At 35.2% G+C, this 19430-nt stretch overlaps 1 protein-coding gene across 1 annotated transcript; it reads right to left on the reverse strand.

The window, feature by feature from the left end:
* Window positions 1-16654: 16654 nt before the first annotated feature.
* On the reverse strand, window positions 16655-18036 carry LOC125676313 (uncharacterized). Its single transcript, XM_056160989.1, has 2 exons — window positions 18031-18036; window positions 16655-17831 (listed from the first exon to the last, which is right to left on the reverse strand). Exons 1-2 carry the CDS (start codon window positions 18034-18036, stop codon window positions 17019-17021), a joined length of 819 nt encoding a protein of 272 aa, XP_056016964.1. The 3' UTR covers window positions 16655-17018.
* Window positions 18037-19430: the final 1394 nt, after the last annotated feature.

Raw genomic sequence — 19430 nt, forward strand, 5'->3', positions numbered from 1 at the left:
CAGTTTTCTTTGTTTTCAATATAAATTTTTTGAAAATGTATTCAGATATGCTGCGCTCGCCCCAACGGTCACACCGTAATCATATTATCTTGTTGATGTTACTTATGTAATCTATAATTACTAACTGTGCGCAATATGTATCGTAATTTCATGTGGTATGCTTGTACACATTGTTGACAACTTTACCTTAGGCTTATGTTTTATACTGGCCGTTCGCCAACTTTCGATCTCCGATGGATGTTTCAACTTTACTTTTGTTATAAGCCATTTCATCAAGGGAATCGGTGAAGAATACATTTTGTGTTATATATTTTGGCTTATTGTTAAGCTCGCTTGAATTTTACATGTCATTTGACCTAGAAATTACAAACATTTACTTAGTTTCATTTACAAACTCCTCCATTCGTCTGCATGGACCGCAACGCACGGAATACGATTCAGCGTTCTGATTGGCTGAAAATAACCGAGCGCCTCCTGGTAGTTTAGGACGCGGTTAGTATAAAACCAGGCAACAGTGAATTATTTGGCGGAGATTGTATCCCAGCATTTGAGGGAAGAGCCAAAAAAATCAGAGAGAAGAAATTTATTTAGAGAAGATGGAAAGGAAAAATGTAAGAAAATTTGTTAAGACAAATTTAATGAGAAGATTTTATAAGTTCTAATATTATGTGTTAGATATATTTATTGATTAGACCAGTGTTCCTCCAACTCAAGATTCCACCAAGTGTTGATTTTTGGTGATAATAGTGATAAAACACTGAAGTTATGAATCAAAGTTAGGTTGAAACTAATCAAATCACAGTTTAAGATGTGAGAAATTTATATTTCATGATTTGGGGAATATTTATTCACTTTCCACCAAATTTCACCAAATCCTCCGATTCCCCCCGAAACATCCATCCTTATTCTTTTTATAGAGAACGGCCATATGATGTCTATATTATGGAAGTTTGATGCAATTTAGTTTAGTTTTATGTGTAATAAATTGTTGAAATATCATATTCGCCTCTATCTTTATATCGTGATATGGTCTGCAGGTACCGGAAGCTAAAGCTAGACGGACCCAGTACTTTCCAAGTACGCAAATTCTCAGTGTCTGTACTGTGACGCAGGGTGCCGGCACAGCATCTATTTTTTTCATTGGGGGGAGAAGTGTATAAGATCAAAATACACCATCACACCTCAGGTGGCTGAATTGTGATAACGTATCCATTTTCAATAATCCATAAATTTTTGCTTCCTATGGATATCCATCGTGAGTCTATATATATGTGTGTGTTTGTGTGTGCTGTTTGCATACAATATACACTTTAATCTCCAGAACTACGCTCTAATGTACCAGTCATTGTACTGAGTACCAGTATTCTCCAATTGTCATAGTGAATAGTCATTATAGTGGGTACAAATATTCCCCTTGTAGTACCACAACTACTCACTGAATAGTCATTATAGTGGGTACAAATATTCCCCTTGTGGTACCACAACTACTCACTAAAGTCATTATAGTGGGTACAAATATTCCCCTTGTGGTACCACAACTACTCACTAAAGTCATTATAATGGGTACAAATATTCCCCTTGTGGTACCACAACTACTCACTAACCAGTCTCCATACTCGATATATCTAGTGTTACGTACATGACTTCCAGAATGACGCCAATAACTTTTGATAGACCAAGACAATTTAAAGACTTCACATGCACACCAGCATCAAGTCAATGAAAACGTATAGCTTCGTGGTCTTTGGTGATCAGGTCTTCCAACAGTCAGTTGGAATTCCCATGGGCACGAATTGTGCTCCTTTGTTAGCTGACCTGTTTCTATATTCATATGAAGCAGAATTTATTCAAAAACTACGTGAGAAGAAAAAATCTCTCGCTGTGGCCTTTAATTCGACATTTAGATATATCGATGACGTTTTGTCTATTAACAATAATAACGTTCATTCATATGTCGATTTGATATATCCCTGTGAGCTCGAACTAAAGGACACCACAGAGTCGTCCACTTCTGCTTCATACTTAGATATTTTATTGAAAGTAGACATTAACGGCAAACTGACAACTCAACTGGATGACAAACGAGATGATTTCAGCTCCATCGTCAACTTCCCATATTTATGTAGCAATATTCCATTATCACCTGAATATGGTGTTTATATATCTCAACTGATCCGATATGCAAGAGCTTGTTCTGCGTATAGTCAGTTTTTAAATCGAGGTAAGCTACTGACAAACAAGTTGATGGTACAGGGGTTTCAACAGTCTCGATTGAAGTCAGCATTTCACAAATTCTATGGTCGTTATAAGGATCTAGTTCGTCAATACAACCTATCATTGGGTCAAATGCTGTCTGACGTGTTTCATACCGATTGTTAAGCCATGCTTGACACACTGATTTTGACTGCGGATAACTCCGTTTACCTCATCAAGATATAGGGCTCACGGCGGGTGTGACCGGTCAACAGGAGATGCTTACTCCTCCTAGGCACCTGATCCCACCTCTGGTGTGTCCAGGGGTCCGTGTTTGCCCAACTATCTATTTTGTATTGCTTGTAGGAGTTATGAGATTGATCACTGTTCGTTATTTTCACCTTTCATTCATGACAGTAGTCCTGTAAGTGGTTCTGCAGAAGTAATGATAATTTTTGAAATAGCAGGAATGCATCCACCGCAGGTTCTGATTTATGGCCTGGTATCAAATTTTACTTCAAACCTAGTGCATGCGAACTGCAATGTTATATGGAGAGCATGGAGATATTTCTCACTGAAAATTACAGGTCGTAACATACTGAAATATCAGAGAAACAATTCATGAAAACTGTATGGATGATTTGAATTTATTGAAAATACCGTTCATGGATGTCTCTAAAGATCCAAGATAGAAAAACCATGTCTTCATCAGTGTTTATGTTTAACATGTACAAGTTGTGCCAATATCATCTTCAGATTGTGAGTTTCCACTGTGTGAACATGTTGAGACTAAAGGCACAAATACAAATAATGTATTTGAATATTATAAGGAGAAGAACTCGTAAGTTGCAAGAACTTGTTTCTAATCATTTTGTATATAGTACATGTATATACAATAAAATATGTTCAAAACAACTGCAATGTCTTATTTTCAATTAAGCTATTATTAAGTTATTCCAGTCAGATGTGAGTGATCTGGACTCATTATCAAGAAAACTACCGTATATATGTTTATGCAGGTCAAGTTTAAGTTTAGGATGAAACAGAAACTGTAATATCATGCAGATTTAGAACTTTTTGGTTAATCAATCCTTCCGCCACAAAATATAATCGTTGTAAAACCCTTTCAAAATTTGAATTGACACAAACATTTTCAACTGGATAGGGTTCAGCAATAGATGTGTAATATGTCTGCACCAATGGGATCAGTATTGAACCAGTAAATACTTAGTTGTACAGATGTAGCATCCTGCGCAGTAGTGCTCAAAAGCTTAGGAGCCAACTTCCTTTACAAGTTTTCATCAATAACTATTGAAAAAGACTCCATCAAAATTCATGTTCTTGTCATGTGTAAATCTATTAAATCATTGACTTTGTGAAATCTTATGACGTCACATGAGGGTGAAACTGCATTAAATGGATAAACATGGCTTTAAAATGAATATTTTTGATAAGCATTATTTTGTAAAAAAAAAAAAAAAAAAAAAAAAAAAAAAGAAGAAGAAAGAAAGAATAATAATAAAAGAAATACCAGTAGGAATGTCAAAAATAGTTATTATTCTGCTACCGGTCTGTAGTCAAGTAGTTGTTTGTCTAATTAGATTCATTCCAGGGTCATTGTGATCTCTCATTGACTGAATTTCACATATGATAAGATTTTATAGAAAATACATAATTCGGTCAGGTGCTGGAGGCAGCTAGTTTGGAAATGTACTGTCGGTGTGCACCTGCTTATAAGTATGAACACACAAGGAAAAATGTATAGACAGAAGTATTGCATTTGTCGACTATTATGACATATCATGTCAGCAGCCAAGTCTCGGTGACAAACTAATTCAAAGTAAGAATGATTTTAATGTTGAGTTTGATCATCTAGTGACATCATTAGGACCCCGCCCTATATGAATGATACTGTATAGTAATCACTCTGTCCGCCAGTCCATCAGCACTTTCTATGGCACACAAAAACTTGAGTTTCTTGAGAAGATTTTCATTAATTTTATACATAATACTTGAATTAGGCAAAGGAATACCCATTTCAAATTTTAGATTTATCGCTTTGTAGTTACTAAGTTATGAGCCTTCAAATTTTTTATTTCGCCAAAGTTCATCAGTGTTCGTCGTTGTCAGTTGTCCGTCTTGTATTAACAATTAAACATTTTTAACATTTTGATAACTACCATATTCCAATTCTTTTCAATTTTGGCTTGAAGCATCTTTGGAACCACCGTCAGTTACCCACGTGTCCTTCTAATCGATTCTCTCCATCATCACTATACGAGGGAGCGTGTATGGACTCAAAACCGTGGTTTGCGACGATGCTTTGGAACAAGAGGGACATCCATTGTAAATTTCAAGACCCCTTCACCTCCGGGATCTAATGGGCTAGACAAAAACTGCCAAATATTAAAAATGCATAGTGATGTAGGGCAGGAAGGCCTCTACCAAAATTGTAAATTTCATTATTCCCAGGGCAAAGGTTCTGACTCCAGGATGGGGCCAAAAATGGTATATGTTTATGCGTAAAACATTTAAAGAACGTCTTTGTAAGTGCCATTTAGTTTTATACTAAATTACAAAGAGCAGGTAGTCTTCTATCAAATAGTAAATTACATAATCCAAGCGGTGGTGTTTTTTGTATCAGGGCGAGACCAAAATGGTCAGAGATTAAACGTGTTAGCAATTGAATGTATTTAATTACTTGATAATTACCATTCTAATTCTTTTCGAATTCAGGGGTGGGGCAAAAAGCGATTAATTTTTAAAATTCATCTTCTCTACAACTGCACATCTGAAAGAAAATCTAAATTCATTATGAGTGATATATAGAGCAGGACGTTCTGACTCTAGGGTTGGAATTAACTTTGTAATATAATGTTTATGACTGCATGTGTAAAACCTTAAATTTTAACTAACATCTTTATATTAGTGTTATTGATGCTGAATTGAAACTAAATGGAATATTAGAATACGCAGGTAATCCTTTACCAAAACTGTAAATTACATGATCACTGGGATAGGGGGATTTTGGTATGGGAATGGGCCGGACCATTTTGGTGTTTACTAAAACTAGAGTGACACTTTACATTTTGTCAAAAACATGTTACCATCAATCACCAGCTGTGTCCTTGACCTCTGACCTAGAAATCAATAAGGGTCTCCCTTTTTCAACAATAAATCACTTGAATATTTTGGTCAAGTGATTAAATGTCTTAATAATTTAATATTTTTAACTTCTTGATAACATTTTGGGAAATGTTTTGGACATGATATGTAAAGTAATATTTCAGATGGCCATTTTAGTGTTTGGTAAAACTAGAATGACACTCTTTACATTTTGTCAAAAACATGTTACAGTCAATCAACTGTGACCTTGACCTCTGACCTAGATATTAATAAGGGTCTCCCTTTTTCAACAATAAATCACTTGAATATTTTGATCAAGTGATTAAATGTCCTAATAATTTAATAGTTTTAACTTCTTCTTGATAACATCTGGGGAAATGTTTTGGACACTATACGTAAAGTACAATTTCAGATATTGGTTTCATACAAGTTTACTACAATGATTTCATGTTGAAAGAGGGAAAACATTATTGAGTTCTAGATCAGAGGTCAAGGACACAGTCAGGGATTGGTTGTAACATGTTTTTGACAAAATGTAGAGCGTATCACTATTTTGCTAGGGTTCACATTTCAAATTCAGTCCATTTTCATGCATAAATTTAGAAATAGCCTCCAATTGTTGCCATAGATAATTCTATTGTTAATTTTCTTTTTACTCAACATATTTTAATTTCAGCCACTCTTCAGAACTTTATATGTGTATTGTTTATCTCTGTTTTTCAATTCCAATGAAATATATCTTAAATCTCTTTTTTTAATTACAATAAAATATCTCTTTATCTCTCGTTTCCAACTTTTAAGTTATTTCAAGGAATTTGAGAGACTTTACATATAGAGTATCAACAGAGAGAAATAACACAATAGATATGATAAATCTTTATTGTTAGTACCGGGGTATAGAGCAGAAATGTCTTTTTCCAGGATGTACATTGTATTATTGACCAATATCGACTTGTTCATAAAACTTGGATTGAAATTATTACAAGAGGAACCCTTTACAGTAAACATAACTAATTACCTAAATGCATTAAATATATTTTAATTACAATGAAATATCTCGGGGGAGGGGGAGGGGTACAATAAAATATCTGTTTATCTCTAACTTCAAACATTTAAGAAATTTGAGAGACTTTACATGTAGAGTATCGCCAGAGAGAAATGACAGAACTGAAATGATTAATTGTTATTGATAATACCGAGGTACAGAGCAGAATTATATTCTGTCCTAGAACGTACATTGTAATTTCCATAATTATAATTATAGGATTAAACATTATTTTTGATGAATTTATCGATGTGTAAACTCTGGACATTTTACTCACAAACTAAATAAAAGTGTGAAGCACTTTAATGTTAAGTTTGTGAGTAAAATGTCCGGAGTTTACATATCAATAAATTCTTCAAAAAGAATGTTTGATTCTTATAAATCCAATTCAATCAGTGTATTAACAATTTCAATTTGAAATAGTTCCCCTGCACTGCGTTATTTGTTTTCAGGCAAGTATGATTACATCACATTTTAGGATTTATTGATGGGTAAAACTCTCGTTCAGCTTAATTTTGTTTAATCAAAATAGTTGTAATAAATACCATTGGAATTATTGTCCCGTAACCAATATTGACTTGTACATATAACTTTGAAATTAATAAATGAGAGACCTCTCACAGTATACAAAAGAATTGCATTATAAATATACATGCATGTATGTAATGCAACTATGGGTTGAAAGCATAAAATATTTCTTAACTTGATTTTATTTTTCTCAGGTTTCGTTCTGATTCCTGCATCTATGATTTGAAAATCTATATTCATTTGCAAAATTCTTAACAAAGTAGTTTTAACAAAGAGTATTTTAGTTCAAGTTTTGGAATTTGGATGTAAACATTTATAGGCTTCATATGGATTGATGTAATAATTTATGTTTGACTTAATTACCACAATAATATGTATTAGTGTTTTGTAGTGAAAATTTAGGAATTTATGTGTAAAAATTCAAACTGACATTTGAAATTTCATGTGTACACATGAACTGATTATAGGCATAAATGAAATAATCTAACAAATTATCTAACCCATATCAAACAGTTTAAAACATGAATAACTCAAATCCTCACATTTGAATTTGGTGATTGATTAAGTGTCACATCGTAATAATTCATTAGATAAAGCCACATGAACTATTTTAGTGTACTATATTTATCTGAGTTCATGTATTCTCATTAGTGCAGCACTGTGTATTTTATGGAATGGAAATTGTCCGAGTGATTGTTGGTAGGAATATAGAGCAGCCTGGGGGTTCCCCGAGATCTGTTGACAAATACCCAGGATCTGTCATGATATGTCTCTTAAGTCCACAGCTACATACACCCCTGATCATGGTGAACTAGGACCTGTAGATCATTAAGAGCTGTTTGTGCTCTCATTGTGTCAATATGTCTGTAACACAAGAACTCCAGCATGTGTAACACAACTAGGGGTGGGATGTACAATAGATTTCCATTATCCTTAATTCATTGATATTTAAATGATTCTGTTCTCTAACATGATATTCCATGCTACAGCATGTCTTAACTTTGAAGACCGGGACTGTCCCCCTACAGCCTCGGTATACCTCTCTGTGTCTACTGTGAAGTTGTACATCACATATGGCTGAGCTAAGTTGACCTTTGTCAGCTCTATCACAGACAAAGCTTCAGTGTATCTGAGTGTCTTGTAATAATGCATTGCAATGTACAACCTGTGAGAAATACATCCAAACTTGACTGTGAGTTTCAACATGTGATAGGACATTCTGTCAGCAATATACATCATCTTGTTTTCAGTGCTGCTGGTGTACATGTTTTGTAATGTAAAAGCAGCACTGTGAAGGAAAAAGGTTGTAAGTACCTGTAACATGACAACTTGATATTGTGTCGGGGGTGAGACTGTAAACTGTTCTACTATGTTTAGGTACTTCATACTGAGGTAGAAGTCTGACGAGGATACTGCATTACTTCAACATATCTCTCTAAACACTTCTTTATCAAACTCAACCTCAGATACCAAAGTGTGTTCATTTGTACAAATACTGAGTCCGGGGTTATAAAGGACATTTACAATATAGGATCTGAGGGAGGGACTGTGTAGCAGGGATGCTAAACCTATTTCATAAAAATCGAACAGTAACAAATAATCTGTTTTGTGCTTCACCGTGAATATTACTGAGAAACATGTTTTCTGGAATGAAAAAGTTCTGACATACACCCTCACACCCATTTAAGGATGAGTTTAAAGCAGTACCAGAAACATTTCAGGAGATTCTGTGGACACCAGTTAGGTATTGTGTTTTGTTGAATCATCCAGAAAACTGCTGTCTTCATGTGATAGGAACACAGTAATTTCTCATCCTCGCCTACTCCATTGTTAATTACTTCTTTTAAGAACAATTTCAGCAAACCGTAGGTTAAGAATTGACAGTGGTTCATTGAATACACAAGTTTTTGTTCTGCCAGAGAAAATGAAATTCTCCATTCATTGCTTTCATGATTTCCTAATTTGTGTCCTATTGCTACAAAGGGACATCCACTTCTGACTATATCCCAAACAACCTGTGGCTGGGGCCATGTGCGACACATGTTTATCCATGAGGAGGCAGACGGAGGCCAAAAGTCGCACACAAAACAGTGGGCATGGTCATATTCTAATGATTCTTCGAAAACTCCACTGCCACATGGACCATGTACTGTAGAGTTAGGGAATACAGCAGAACATGTAATATCTCTGTATTTAGAACTAGATATATAACGTCCACCATTTATTGTGACTAATGTTGAGATAACTCTGTTGCTTGCTCTTGGTGTCAGTAATTGAAGAAAAGTAAATCCAGGTGGACTTTTAGAAGAAACGGAGAGAATCAGGGATTGTCTGTGTACATTGTAAAACTGGGTCTGAGATATGTCCCAGATCACTGGTTTGTTGTTAAACCAATGCATAGTATCCATTTCAACAGTCTCGATTGAAGTCAGCATTTCGCAAATTCTATGGTCGTTATAACGATCTAGTTCGTCAATACAACCTCACATTGGGTCAAATGCTGTCTGACGTGTTTCATACCGATTGTTAAGCCGTTCTTGGCACACTGATTTTGACTACGGATAACTCCGTTTACCTGATCAGAATATAGGGCTCACGGCGGGTGTGACCGGTCAACAGGGGATGCTTACTCCTCCTAGGCACCTGATCCCACCTCTGGTGTGTCCAGGGGTCCGTGTTTGCCCAACTATCTATTTTGTATTACTTGTAGGAGTTATGAGATTGATCACTGTTCGTTATCTTCACCTTGCATCCATATCAGATCCTTCCATTCTGAATCCTTCTCTGCGACTTCCACTCAACATCGCCATTCTCTGGTTCCTTGTTATTGCTTTATTCCTCACCATCTCTACAATGTCTATCACATATCTCCGCATTACCACCTGTTGTGAGGTCCCCACTGTACGACAGTCCCACAAATACAGACTCTGACATATGTTGTATACCCGTTTCACTGACAAAATAAATACAGTATCTATAATGAAGAAACTTATGATAAGATAGATTGAATAATGGTAGTTTTCAGTTTAAATTACTTTCAGTGGATTTATAATTGGTATGATATAATTTGTTACTTACATTTGGGGTGTTGGAATGGGGGAATCCATTGCTAGGTATTACTGTGGGTATTTCCAGTTGTGGAAATTCCCACTTCATTCTATAGGTCACGTATCTATATCAACTTATACATGTATAACTTCCCAGTTCTGTGGGGAATATATATGATAGAAGTAACTAGTATTTGATTATTCCCTTTCTATATGGGATCATTGTTTTGTAAATCCTATGTTTTTCATACATCTTCTGTGTTTCTTTGTTTATGATTTTTATGTCACCTGAGTAAACTCTGGTGACCTATTGCAATGGGTTATCGTCTGTCGTCATTAGGTTGTACGTAATTTAACAATTTTAAAACATTTTTAACTTCTTCTTGATACATGTAACTACCGCTCCAATTCTTTTCAAATTTGCTATGAAGCATCTTTGGGACCTGGCAAACGTCAATTTAAATTTTAAGACTCCTGCTTTCCTGAGGCCAATTAAGTTTGGGGCAAAAACTTCCAAAAATTGACCAATTTTTAAAAATAATACCCTGTTGAAAACAGTTCAACATATTTAAACTTTTTCTTGGTAACTACCATTCCAATTCTTTCAAATTTGGTATGAAGCATCTTTTGGACAAGTGAGACATAAATTGTAAATTTGAGGACTCTTGCACCTCCAGGGCCTTAGGGGTGGTGCAAAAGCTGCCAAAAATTGACAAATTTTGAAAAATCTTCCTCTTTACAGCGACACATTTGTAAGAAAAACTAAATGTGTAATCATGTAGAGCAGGGAGGCCTCTACCAAAATTTCATGATCCCCAGGGTAGAGGGTCTGATTTCAGGGTGGGTCCAAAATTGGTAAATGTATAGTGTATATTTGTAAAACATTTAAATGATATTTTCTTTAATGCTATTGATGCTAAATTGAAGCTAAATAGATATTTACAAGGAGTAAGACAGTCCTTTACCATAATTGTAGATTTAATGATCCTACGGTAAGGGTTTTGGATCAATGGTGCAGAACCAAAATTATTGCAGTGATTATTGCCTTTATCATTTGAAAGACTTCTTTAAATTTGCTGACATGGTATAAAAACTAAATGCATAATTAGGAAAAGCAGGAAAGGATATATCAAAACTGTGACTTATGCAATTAGAATTATCTTAAGGTGGCTCACTACACCCTGAAATAGTTTCTCAGTACGTATTGATTTAATCATAAAAGATATGATGATATATATTAAGTATATATGCCAAAAAGGCAGAAACTATGCACATTTGGATAAAAACATTATTTTCGAAAAAAAAATACTTCCAACAGATATGAATTAACAAAAGACCCCGACGGATCTGAACTCGAGATCTACGGTTCAACAGCCCAATGCTTTAACCACTGAGCTACGATGATAGACAAAATGAATCGATCGATACAAATAATTTCACAATGAATTTAAATCACCATCTTGTGACTTAGTGTAATAAAGAGTATAAGCTTTAGTGTAGTGAGCTACCTTAAAATTATGAATATCAGAATTTAACTTAGATATCCAGAACAGAAATTTTTTCTAGATTTTGTAGCCCTTGGGGCTAGTGATCTATACTTTTAACTGATACTCAGGTGACCGAAAATGCCTGGAGACTTCTTGTTATGTCCTCACTTCCCAGAAGGGAAACATAGTGTTTTATTGTGAATTCTTATTCCACTTCTTCCATTTCGCATACAAAGTTTGTCCAGCTACATGTAGGCCATAACTTTTTTGTCTTTCGACATAGACCTTTGATATTTGGTATATGGGTATACCATAATTAGACAGTATGCCAAGTGTCATTTTTTATGGCCTCTGACCTTTAATATTTCATGTAAAGGTCAATTAATAGAATTTTTGTGCATTTGTTTGTCTGGACCATAACTCTTAGGCCTTTGATTTTTGGTATGTTGGTACATGTAAGTTTGATTAGTCCCCTACCGACGAAGTCGAAGAGGATTTTAGGTTTGCGCTCCGTCCGTCTGTCTGGCTGTCTGTCTGTCCGTCAGTTCAGCAAATCAAGTCCGCACTTTTTCTCTCTGTTCTTGCAGGTGTTTACATTTGGTGGATTGTTTTGTCATAACAAGTTACATATCAATTTCGAATTTGGTTTTCGTCCGTTGATTTTATTTACTAAGTTATGACTCTTTGACATAGAAAAATCGCATAAATTATCGGTTTTCCAGACTATTTAGCTCACCTGAGCTGAAAGCTCAAGTGAGCTTTTCTGATCGCCTGTTGTCCGTCTGTCCGTCCGTCTGTCTGTAAACTTTTTACACTTTCGACTTCTTCTTCAGAACCATTGGGGCAATTTCAACCAAACTTGGCCAAAAGCATCCTTGGGTGAGGGGCTTTCAGGTTTGTTGAAATGATGGGCCATGTCCTTTTCAAAGGGGAGATAATCACAAATATGCAAAAATAGGGTGGGGTCATATAAAAATCTTTTTAAGAATCACTGGGACAGAAAAGCTGAAATTTACTTGCAGGTTGCATTTTTGCATTTTAAAGACAGATGAAGAAATATTTGATACATTACTTTTCTGTGGTAAAAACCTTGTTACAATGATTTACTCTAGCAAAAACATTGGTGTACATTGACATTACTAGAATGGTAAATCTCTGATACATTGTTTGTTTATAGTACAAATGTACATGTAAAATCTTTGATATATCAATTGTAATTAGCTATGCTAAAAACTCTCAAATATTGATTTACTACAGTAAAACATTGATAGATTGATTGACTATAGTAAAACATTGATATTGGCTAGGACTGTGACGTCACCCGTATCTGCTTACCTGGTAATCATTACCGAGTACATTGAAAATATGTGTAAAACAATTAAATAATATCTTTCTTAATGATATTGATACTAAAGGAGTATAGGTAATGAAAGGCGAAGATAACGGACAGTGATCAATCTCATTACTCAATCTCTTTAATCATTCACCAAGATTACAAATTTCATGATCGTCGTGGGTAAGGGTTAAACGGTTCTAGGATGGAGCTAATATCATTATGACGCCGTATAAGAACTAAATACACATTTAGAAAAAGGGGGAAAGAATGTGCCAGAATAGTGAATTTTACCACCCCAGGGTTTTGCCTCTAGGACGGATCCAAATTAGTCATATCGTGTGACTGTTACTTTTATATTATATAAAGCTTTTCATCGGAATAGGCACTTTCGAGGGCGAACAAGTTTTAAGAACATATCTTGTTTTATACTGTTGCTGAATATTAGAACATAGCATAAATATGTAGAACAAGATTTGTTTTTCTAGAATTCGTAGCCCTAGAGCATAGGGATACCTGTACGTAATACTCAGGCGACCTATAATACCTATGGGCCTCTTGTATTGTTTCACATTATTTGTGTTTGATATTTACATGTATATGAATTTTAGTGATAATGAATCCGAACCCATCGACAGCTGTTCATTTTGGCGAACTGGGTTACCAAACTGGTATAAATTCATTTTAGGGTGGAAGTGACGAGGTGTCGAACTTGAATCATATATTGAACCCTGCTTTAAGCATCTTTATGACACTAGATAGTGGTTTGTTAAGACAACTGTACCATTTTGGTACTGAACAGATGTTGAAGTGAAAGGTATCTTTATACCGGTACTATTAGATATATACGTCGAATATTTTTTTGTAAAAGTTTTTTTTTTTTGGTAGTTATGTCCATATGAAACAAATCACTATGGAATAAACAGAATTTTTTTAAAAATCATTTACTGAAATAGACAAAATGTTGACCATAGTCTCTATTAAAAATTGGTATTGGAATCGCACAAGAATCCCAAATATCTGTTTGCATCAAGCATATCCAGAGCTAAATATTCTATAATTATAATATTATAATATTATGCGTGTAGTAATCTCGTGCTCCTTTCACATCTCTCGTGACCGGCAACAACGCACTCCAATGAACGACAATATGTACAGTGAGGGTAGGTACATATTGTAGCTGTCGACAATCTGTACAGCGACATTGTCTTAACCACATATTGTCGTCGGCGATAACATGTGCTGATGAATGACAATATTTAAGGTAGTTCCATCCTCATATGACTTATCAATATTAATGGTTAAAAGTAAAATAAACTTTATTAATTTCCACTCAATATAGTTTAATTTAATTAATAACCAAAGAAAATGTATATGTCGCCACCTTTTTAAAGATGTCAGACATACAAAAAGAGAAATGTACATCAACATCAGAAAATCCATATTTTCGTTAAATAGAATAATAAAGATATATAAAAACTTGTTGAAATAACAAAATTTAAGTATCAACAGTTTAAAAAAAATGCTAATTCATAAATATGTATAGATTAATTGTGGATATTAGGGAAACCAATGTATAATAGACATCCAGTAGAGGAAATTCCAGCATAGGAGTTATTGCCCTTGACAATGTTTTTTAATCATGAATAATTGATTATCTATGAAAAATATAAACTTTTTCAGTATTAATAGTTTACCAGGTTTTTTTTATTATATCCAGTGAATAAAATTCCTCAGAAAGATATATTTTTATCAAGCGCAAAGTTTAATTTATTAAGATTTTTGCAAAAACCTATGACATCACATGAGGATCGATCAACCTTAATGTAAGGTATGTACATATTGTCAGCAATGACGATATATTTGCAAGACGACAATATGATGAACTGAATGGTTTTTTTTTTTTATATCCTTTTGCCAGAAAGTTGCGGGCAATATAGTAATCTGACTGTATGTGAGCTTGCATCTTGGAAAAATGTTTTGAACATCACACTTACTTTAGTCATTGTATTCGTATAAGTTTACTACAATGATTTAATGTAGAAACAGGGATACCCTTATTGCTTTAAGGGTCAGAGGTCAAGGATACAGTTAGTGATTGATAAAGGGTGCCACTCTACTTTATTAGCGTTCACATCTTAAATTCAACCTATTTTCATGCATAAATATGAAAATAAGCATTAAGTTGTGAATATCGATAGTTATATATTGTCAATTTTGAAGATGTTGTCACTCAAAATATTTGATTTTAGTCTAGATTACAATAAAATAATACATCTCAATTCAAACTTCCGAGTCTCTCTCTCTCTCTCTCTCTCTCTCTCTCTCTCTCAACTTTAGTTATATTAAGGAATTTGAGAAACATTACATATAGAATATCAATAGAAAGAAACAACAAACAGATATGATTAATTTTTATTTATGTTATCGGTGTACAGAGCAGAAATATTTTGTGTTCCAGAATGTACATCGTATTTTCCATGATTTGTGTTCTGTAACCAATATCAACTTGTATATAACTTTAATTGAAATTATTACAAGAGATACCTTTCACAATATACAAAACTAATTCTCTAAAAAAAAAAATACATGTATGAAAGGTTAAGATAACGAGCAGCGATCAATCTCACAAATCCTATAAGCAATACAAAATATATTGTTGGGCAAACATGGACCCCTGGACACACAAGAGATGAGATCAGGTGCCTAGGAGGAGTAAGCATCCCCTGTCGACCGGTCACACCCGCCATGGGCCCTATATCTTGATCAGGTAGACGGAGTTATCCGTAGTCAAAATCAATGTGCCAGGAACCGCCTAACAATCGCTATGAAACACGTCAAACAGTATTTGGCCATTTGATAAGTTGTATTGACAAACTAGATCGTTAAAATGACCATATAATTTGCGTAAAACCTAGGAGGACTAAGCATCCACTGTCCATCGACCAGTCACACTCGCCGTATATCTTGATCAGGTAAACGGAGTTATCCGTAGTCAAAAAATGAAATATCATTGGCAATGATTCATTTCTGAAAGTCGCATTAACTAATGTATGATGCTAGATTTATCAGAGCTCGTGTATTCTCATTAGTGTAGCACTTTGTATTCTATGCATGGGAAATTGTTTGAGTGATTGTTGGTAGGAGTATAGGGCAGACTGGAGGTTGCCCGAGATCTGTTGACAGATGCCTAGGATCTGCCATGAAATATCTTTTAGTATTTGTGCTATATACAACCCCTGATCGTGGTGAACTAGAACGTGTAGATCATAAAGAGCTGTTTGTGCTCTCATAGTGTCAGTATGTCTGTAGCACAAGAACTCCAGCATGTGTAACACAACTAGGGGTGGGATAAGAAAAAGCACTACATGGTTCTGTAAGGCAACCAGCTGTTCTGTCATTAATTCATTGATATAAATGATTCTGCTCTTTAATTCGATATTCCATGCTACAGCATGTCTTAACTTTGTAGACCTAGACTGTCCCCCTACAGCCTCGGTATACCTATCTGTGTCTACTGTCCTGTCATACATTACATATGGCTGTGCTAAGTTGACCTTTGTCATCTCTATCACAGACAAAGCTTTTGTGTATCTGAGTGTCTTGTAATAATACATTGCAATGTACAACCTGTCAGAAATACACCCAAACTTGGCTGTGAGTTTCAACATGTGACAGGACATTCTGTCAGCAATATACACCAGCTTCTTTTACTGCTGCTGCAGTACGTGTTTTGTAAAATAAAAGCAGTCCCGTGAAGAAGGGAGGCTGTACGTGCCTCTAATACAACAGCTTGATACTGTGTCAGGGCTGAGACTGTCAACTGTTCTACTGTGATCAGGTCCTAAAGACGATGGTGCATTGTTTCAGTATATCTCCAAAAACATTTCTTTATCAAAGTTGACCTCAGACACCAGAGCATGTTCATCTGTACAAACACTGAGTCTGGGGTTATAAAGGACATTTACAATATAGGACCTGAGGGAGGGACTGTGTAGCAGGGATGCTAAACCTATTTCATAAAAACCTAACAGTCTAACAAATAATCTGTTTTGTGCTTCACCATAGATATTACTGAGAAACATGTTGTTTTCTGGAATGAAAAGATTAGGACAGACTCCCTCATAAACCCAATTAAGGATGAGTTTAAAGCAATACCAGAAACATTTCAGGAGATTCTGTGGACACCAGTTAGGTATTGTGTTTTGTTGAATCATCCAAAAAACTGCTGTCTTCATGTGATAGGAACACAGTAATTTCTAATCGTCACCTACTCCATTGTTAATGACTTCTTTTAAGAACAATTTCAGCAAACCGTAAGTTAAGAATTGACAGTGGTTCATTGAGTACACAAGTTTTTGTTCTGCCAAAGAAAATGAAATTCTCCATTCATTGCTTTCATGATTTCCTAATTTGTGCCCTATTGCTACAAAGTGACATCCACATCTGACTATGTCTCTAACAACCTGTGGCTGGGGCCATGTGTGACATCTATCTTTCCATGAGGAGGCAGACGGAGGCCAAAAGTCACAAACAAAACAATGGGCATGGTCATATTTTACTCCTGCTATATCTCCACTGCCACATGGGCCATGTACTGTAGAGTTGAGCGATACTGCAGAACATGTGATATCTCTGTATTTAGAACTAGATATGTAACGTCCACCATTCATTGTGACTAATGCTGAAATAACTCTGTTTGTTGCTCTTGGTGTCAGTAATTGAAGTAAAGTAAATCCGGGTGGACTTTCAGAAGAGACGGAGAGAATCAGGGCTTCTCTGTGTATATTGTAAAACCGGGTCTGATACAAATCCCAGATCACTGGATGTTTGTTCATCCAAAACATGGAATCCCAATCAGATCCCTTCATTCTGAACCCTTCTCTCTGACTTCCACTATACATCATGATGCCATGGGTACTTTTGTTTGCTTTATTGCTTATCATCTCATAAATATCTGCCACATCTCTTCGCATTGCCACCTGTTGTGAGGTCTCCAATGCACAACATAGTCCCACAAACACAGACTCTGACAAATGTTGTATACCTGTTTCACTGACAAAATACAGTTGCTATAATGTAGAAACTTGTATGATAAGATAAATTAAATAATTGTAGTTTTCGAGCCAGTTTCAAATGAATTTCGTTAAGTTTATAATTGGTTTGATATAATTTGTTAATTACATTTCGGGCGTTAAACTGGGAGACTCCATTGCTAGATATTACTTTGTTTTTTTTTTTTTCATTTGTGGAAAGTCCCACTTGACCCACTTTCATTTGATTTCCGTCTAGATCACTTCCTTATATCAAATGTAATACAACTTCACAGTCCTGTGGAGGACATTTATGATGGAAGCAATAGTTTGATTATTTTAGTTCTATGTGGAATCATTGTATTATTGTCACATTAAAATCTATTTGCATGTTCATTTTAGTTCAGTTTTGTTTTGTCAAATCAAACGTAGCTTTATCCTGCTTGTGACCGCTTTTAAATTGTAAATACCCCTTTATTAAACCTCAATCTATTGGAGCATTAAAACCGCCAGTCCGTGCTCTCAGAAGGAACTGAGTTGTCCAGCGAGAAGGACGCATTGATATGAGCACGCTTCAACCAGAATGTTGCCATCAATTATAGAATAACTTTATTGTAGACACTTTGGCATTGTTGTAAATGTTGCCCGTGTTCGGCTTGTTCTGAGGTGAGTTTTATGGAACGATTTTTATAGAGCATTTTCTATGTTTAAAGGTCCTAAAGCTTCAAAGTATCTTTATTCATACTTTGTGTTTTGTGCTTGTTTCAATACCGGTTTCCTTTTTCAAAAACGTGTTCACTATGTAGTCCTGTTTGTAAAGTTACGGCGTGTAGTACTGGCCATAATTGTTTCGTTGTAAGAAACATTGTGTAACTCATATGCATAGCATTGCTGGAGTTTTTGTGTATCTTGTTATTATATGAAGTAACTTATATGTATAACTGTATGATATATATATATATCCATGGATAATGTAAAGTAAGGTTTCAAGCTGAAAACCTGTGTGTATGTGTAAGTTTATATAGTATGACTTTATTGTCGTAGGTGCTACCTTGTAGTGTGTACCAAGTACACGTGTACCAAGTAACCACAGTATCGAAACCAAACACTGGGGAGCATCGACATGTGTGATATCCACGTATGACAGCAGTCATCAGTGTAGTGGATCCGTGTTTAAGCCAGAAACACTTTGAGGAACTTTACGCTTAACGCCATAAAACCGGGACCAGAAACTTATATTTGTATACCAAATAAATATGTAAATTGTTTTCTGTGACTTTATCATTTTCACATTCTAGCACGGTTATCCGTGACAATTATCAAGGATATGAAAGAAAGGGTGAAGATAACGAACAGTGATCAATCTCACAACTCCTGTAAGGAATACGAAATAGAGAGGTGGGCAAACACGGACCCTTAGCTATGCAAGAGGTGGGATTAGGTGACTAGAAGTAAACATCCCCTGTCGTTAACCTCATGACAAACTAGATCGTTATAATGATCATAGAATTTGCAAAATGCTGACTTTAACGAGACTGTTGAAACCCCTATAACATCAACTTGTTTATCAGTAGTCTGCCTCGATTTAAAAATTGGTCATACGCAGAAGTTTTTGCGTATCTAATTCGTTTAGAGATA

The sequence above is a fragment of the Ostrea edulis genome, chromosome 3 (genome assembly GCF_947568905.1).
Source record: "Ostrea edulis chromosome 3, xbOstEdul1.1, whole genome shotgun sequence".
NCBI lineage: Eukaryota > Metazoa > Mollusca > Bivalvia > Ostreida > Ostreidae > Ostrea > Ostrea edulis.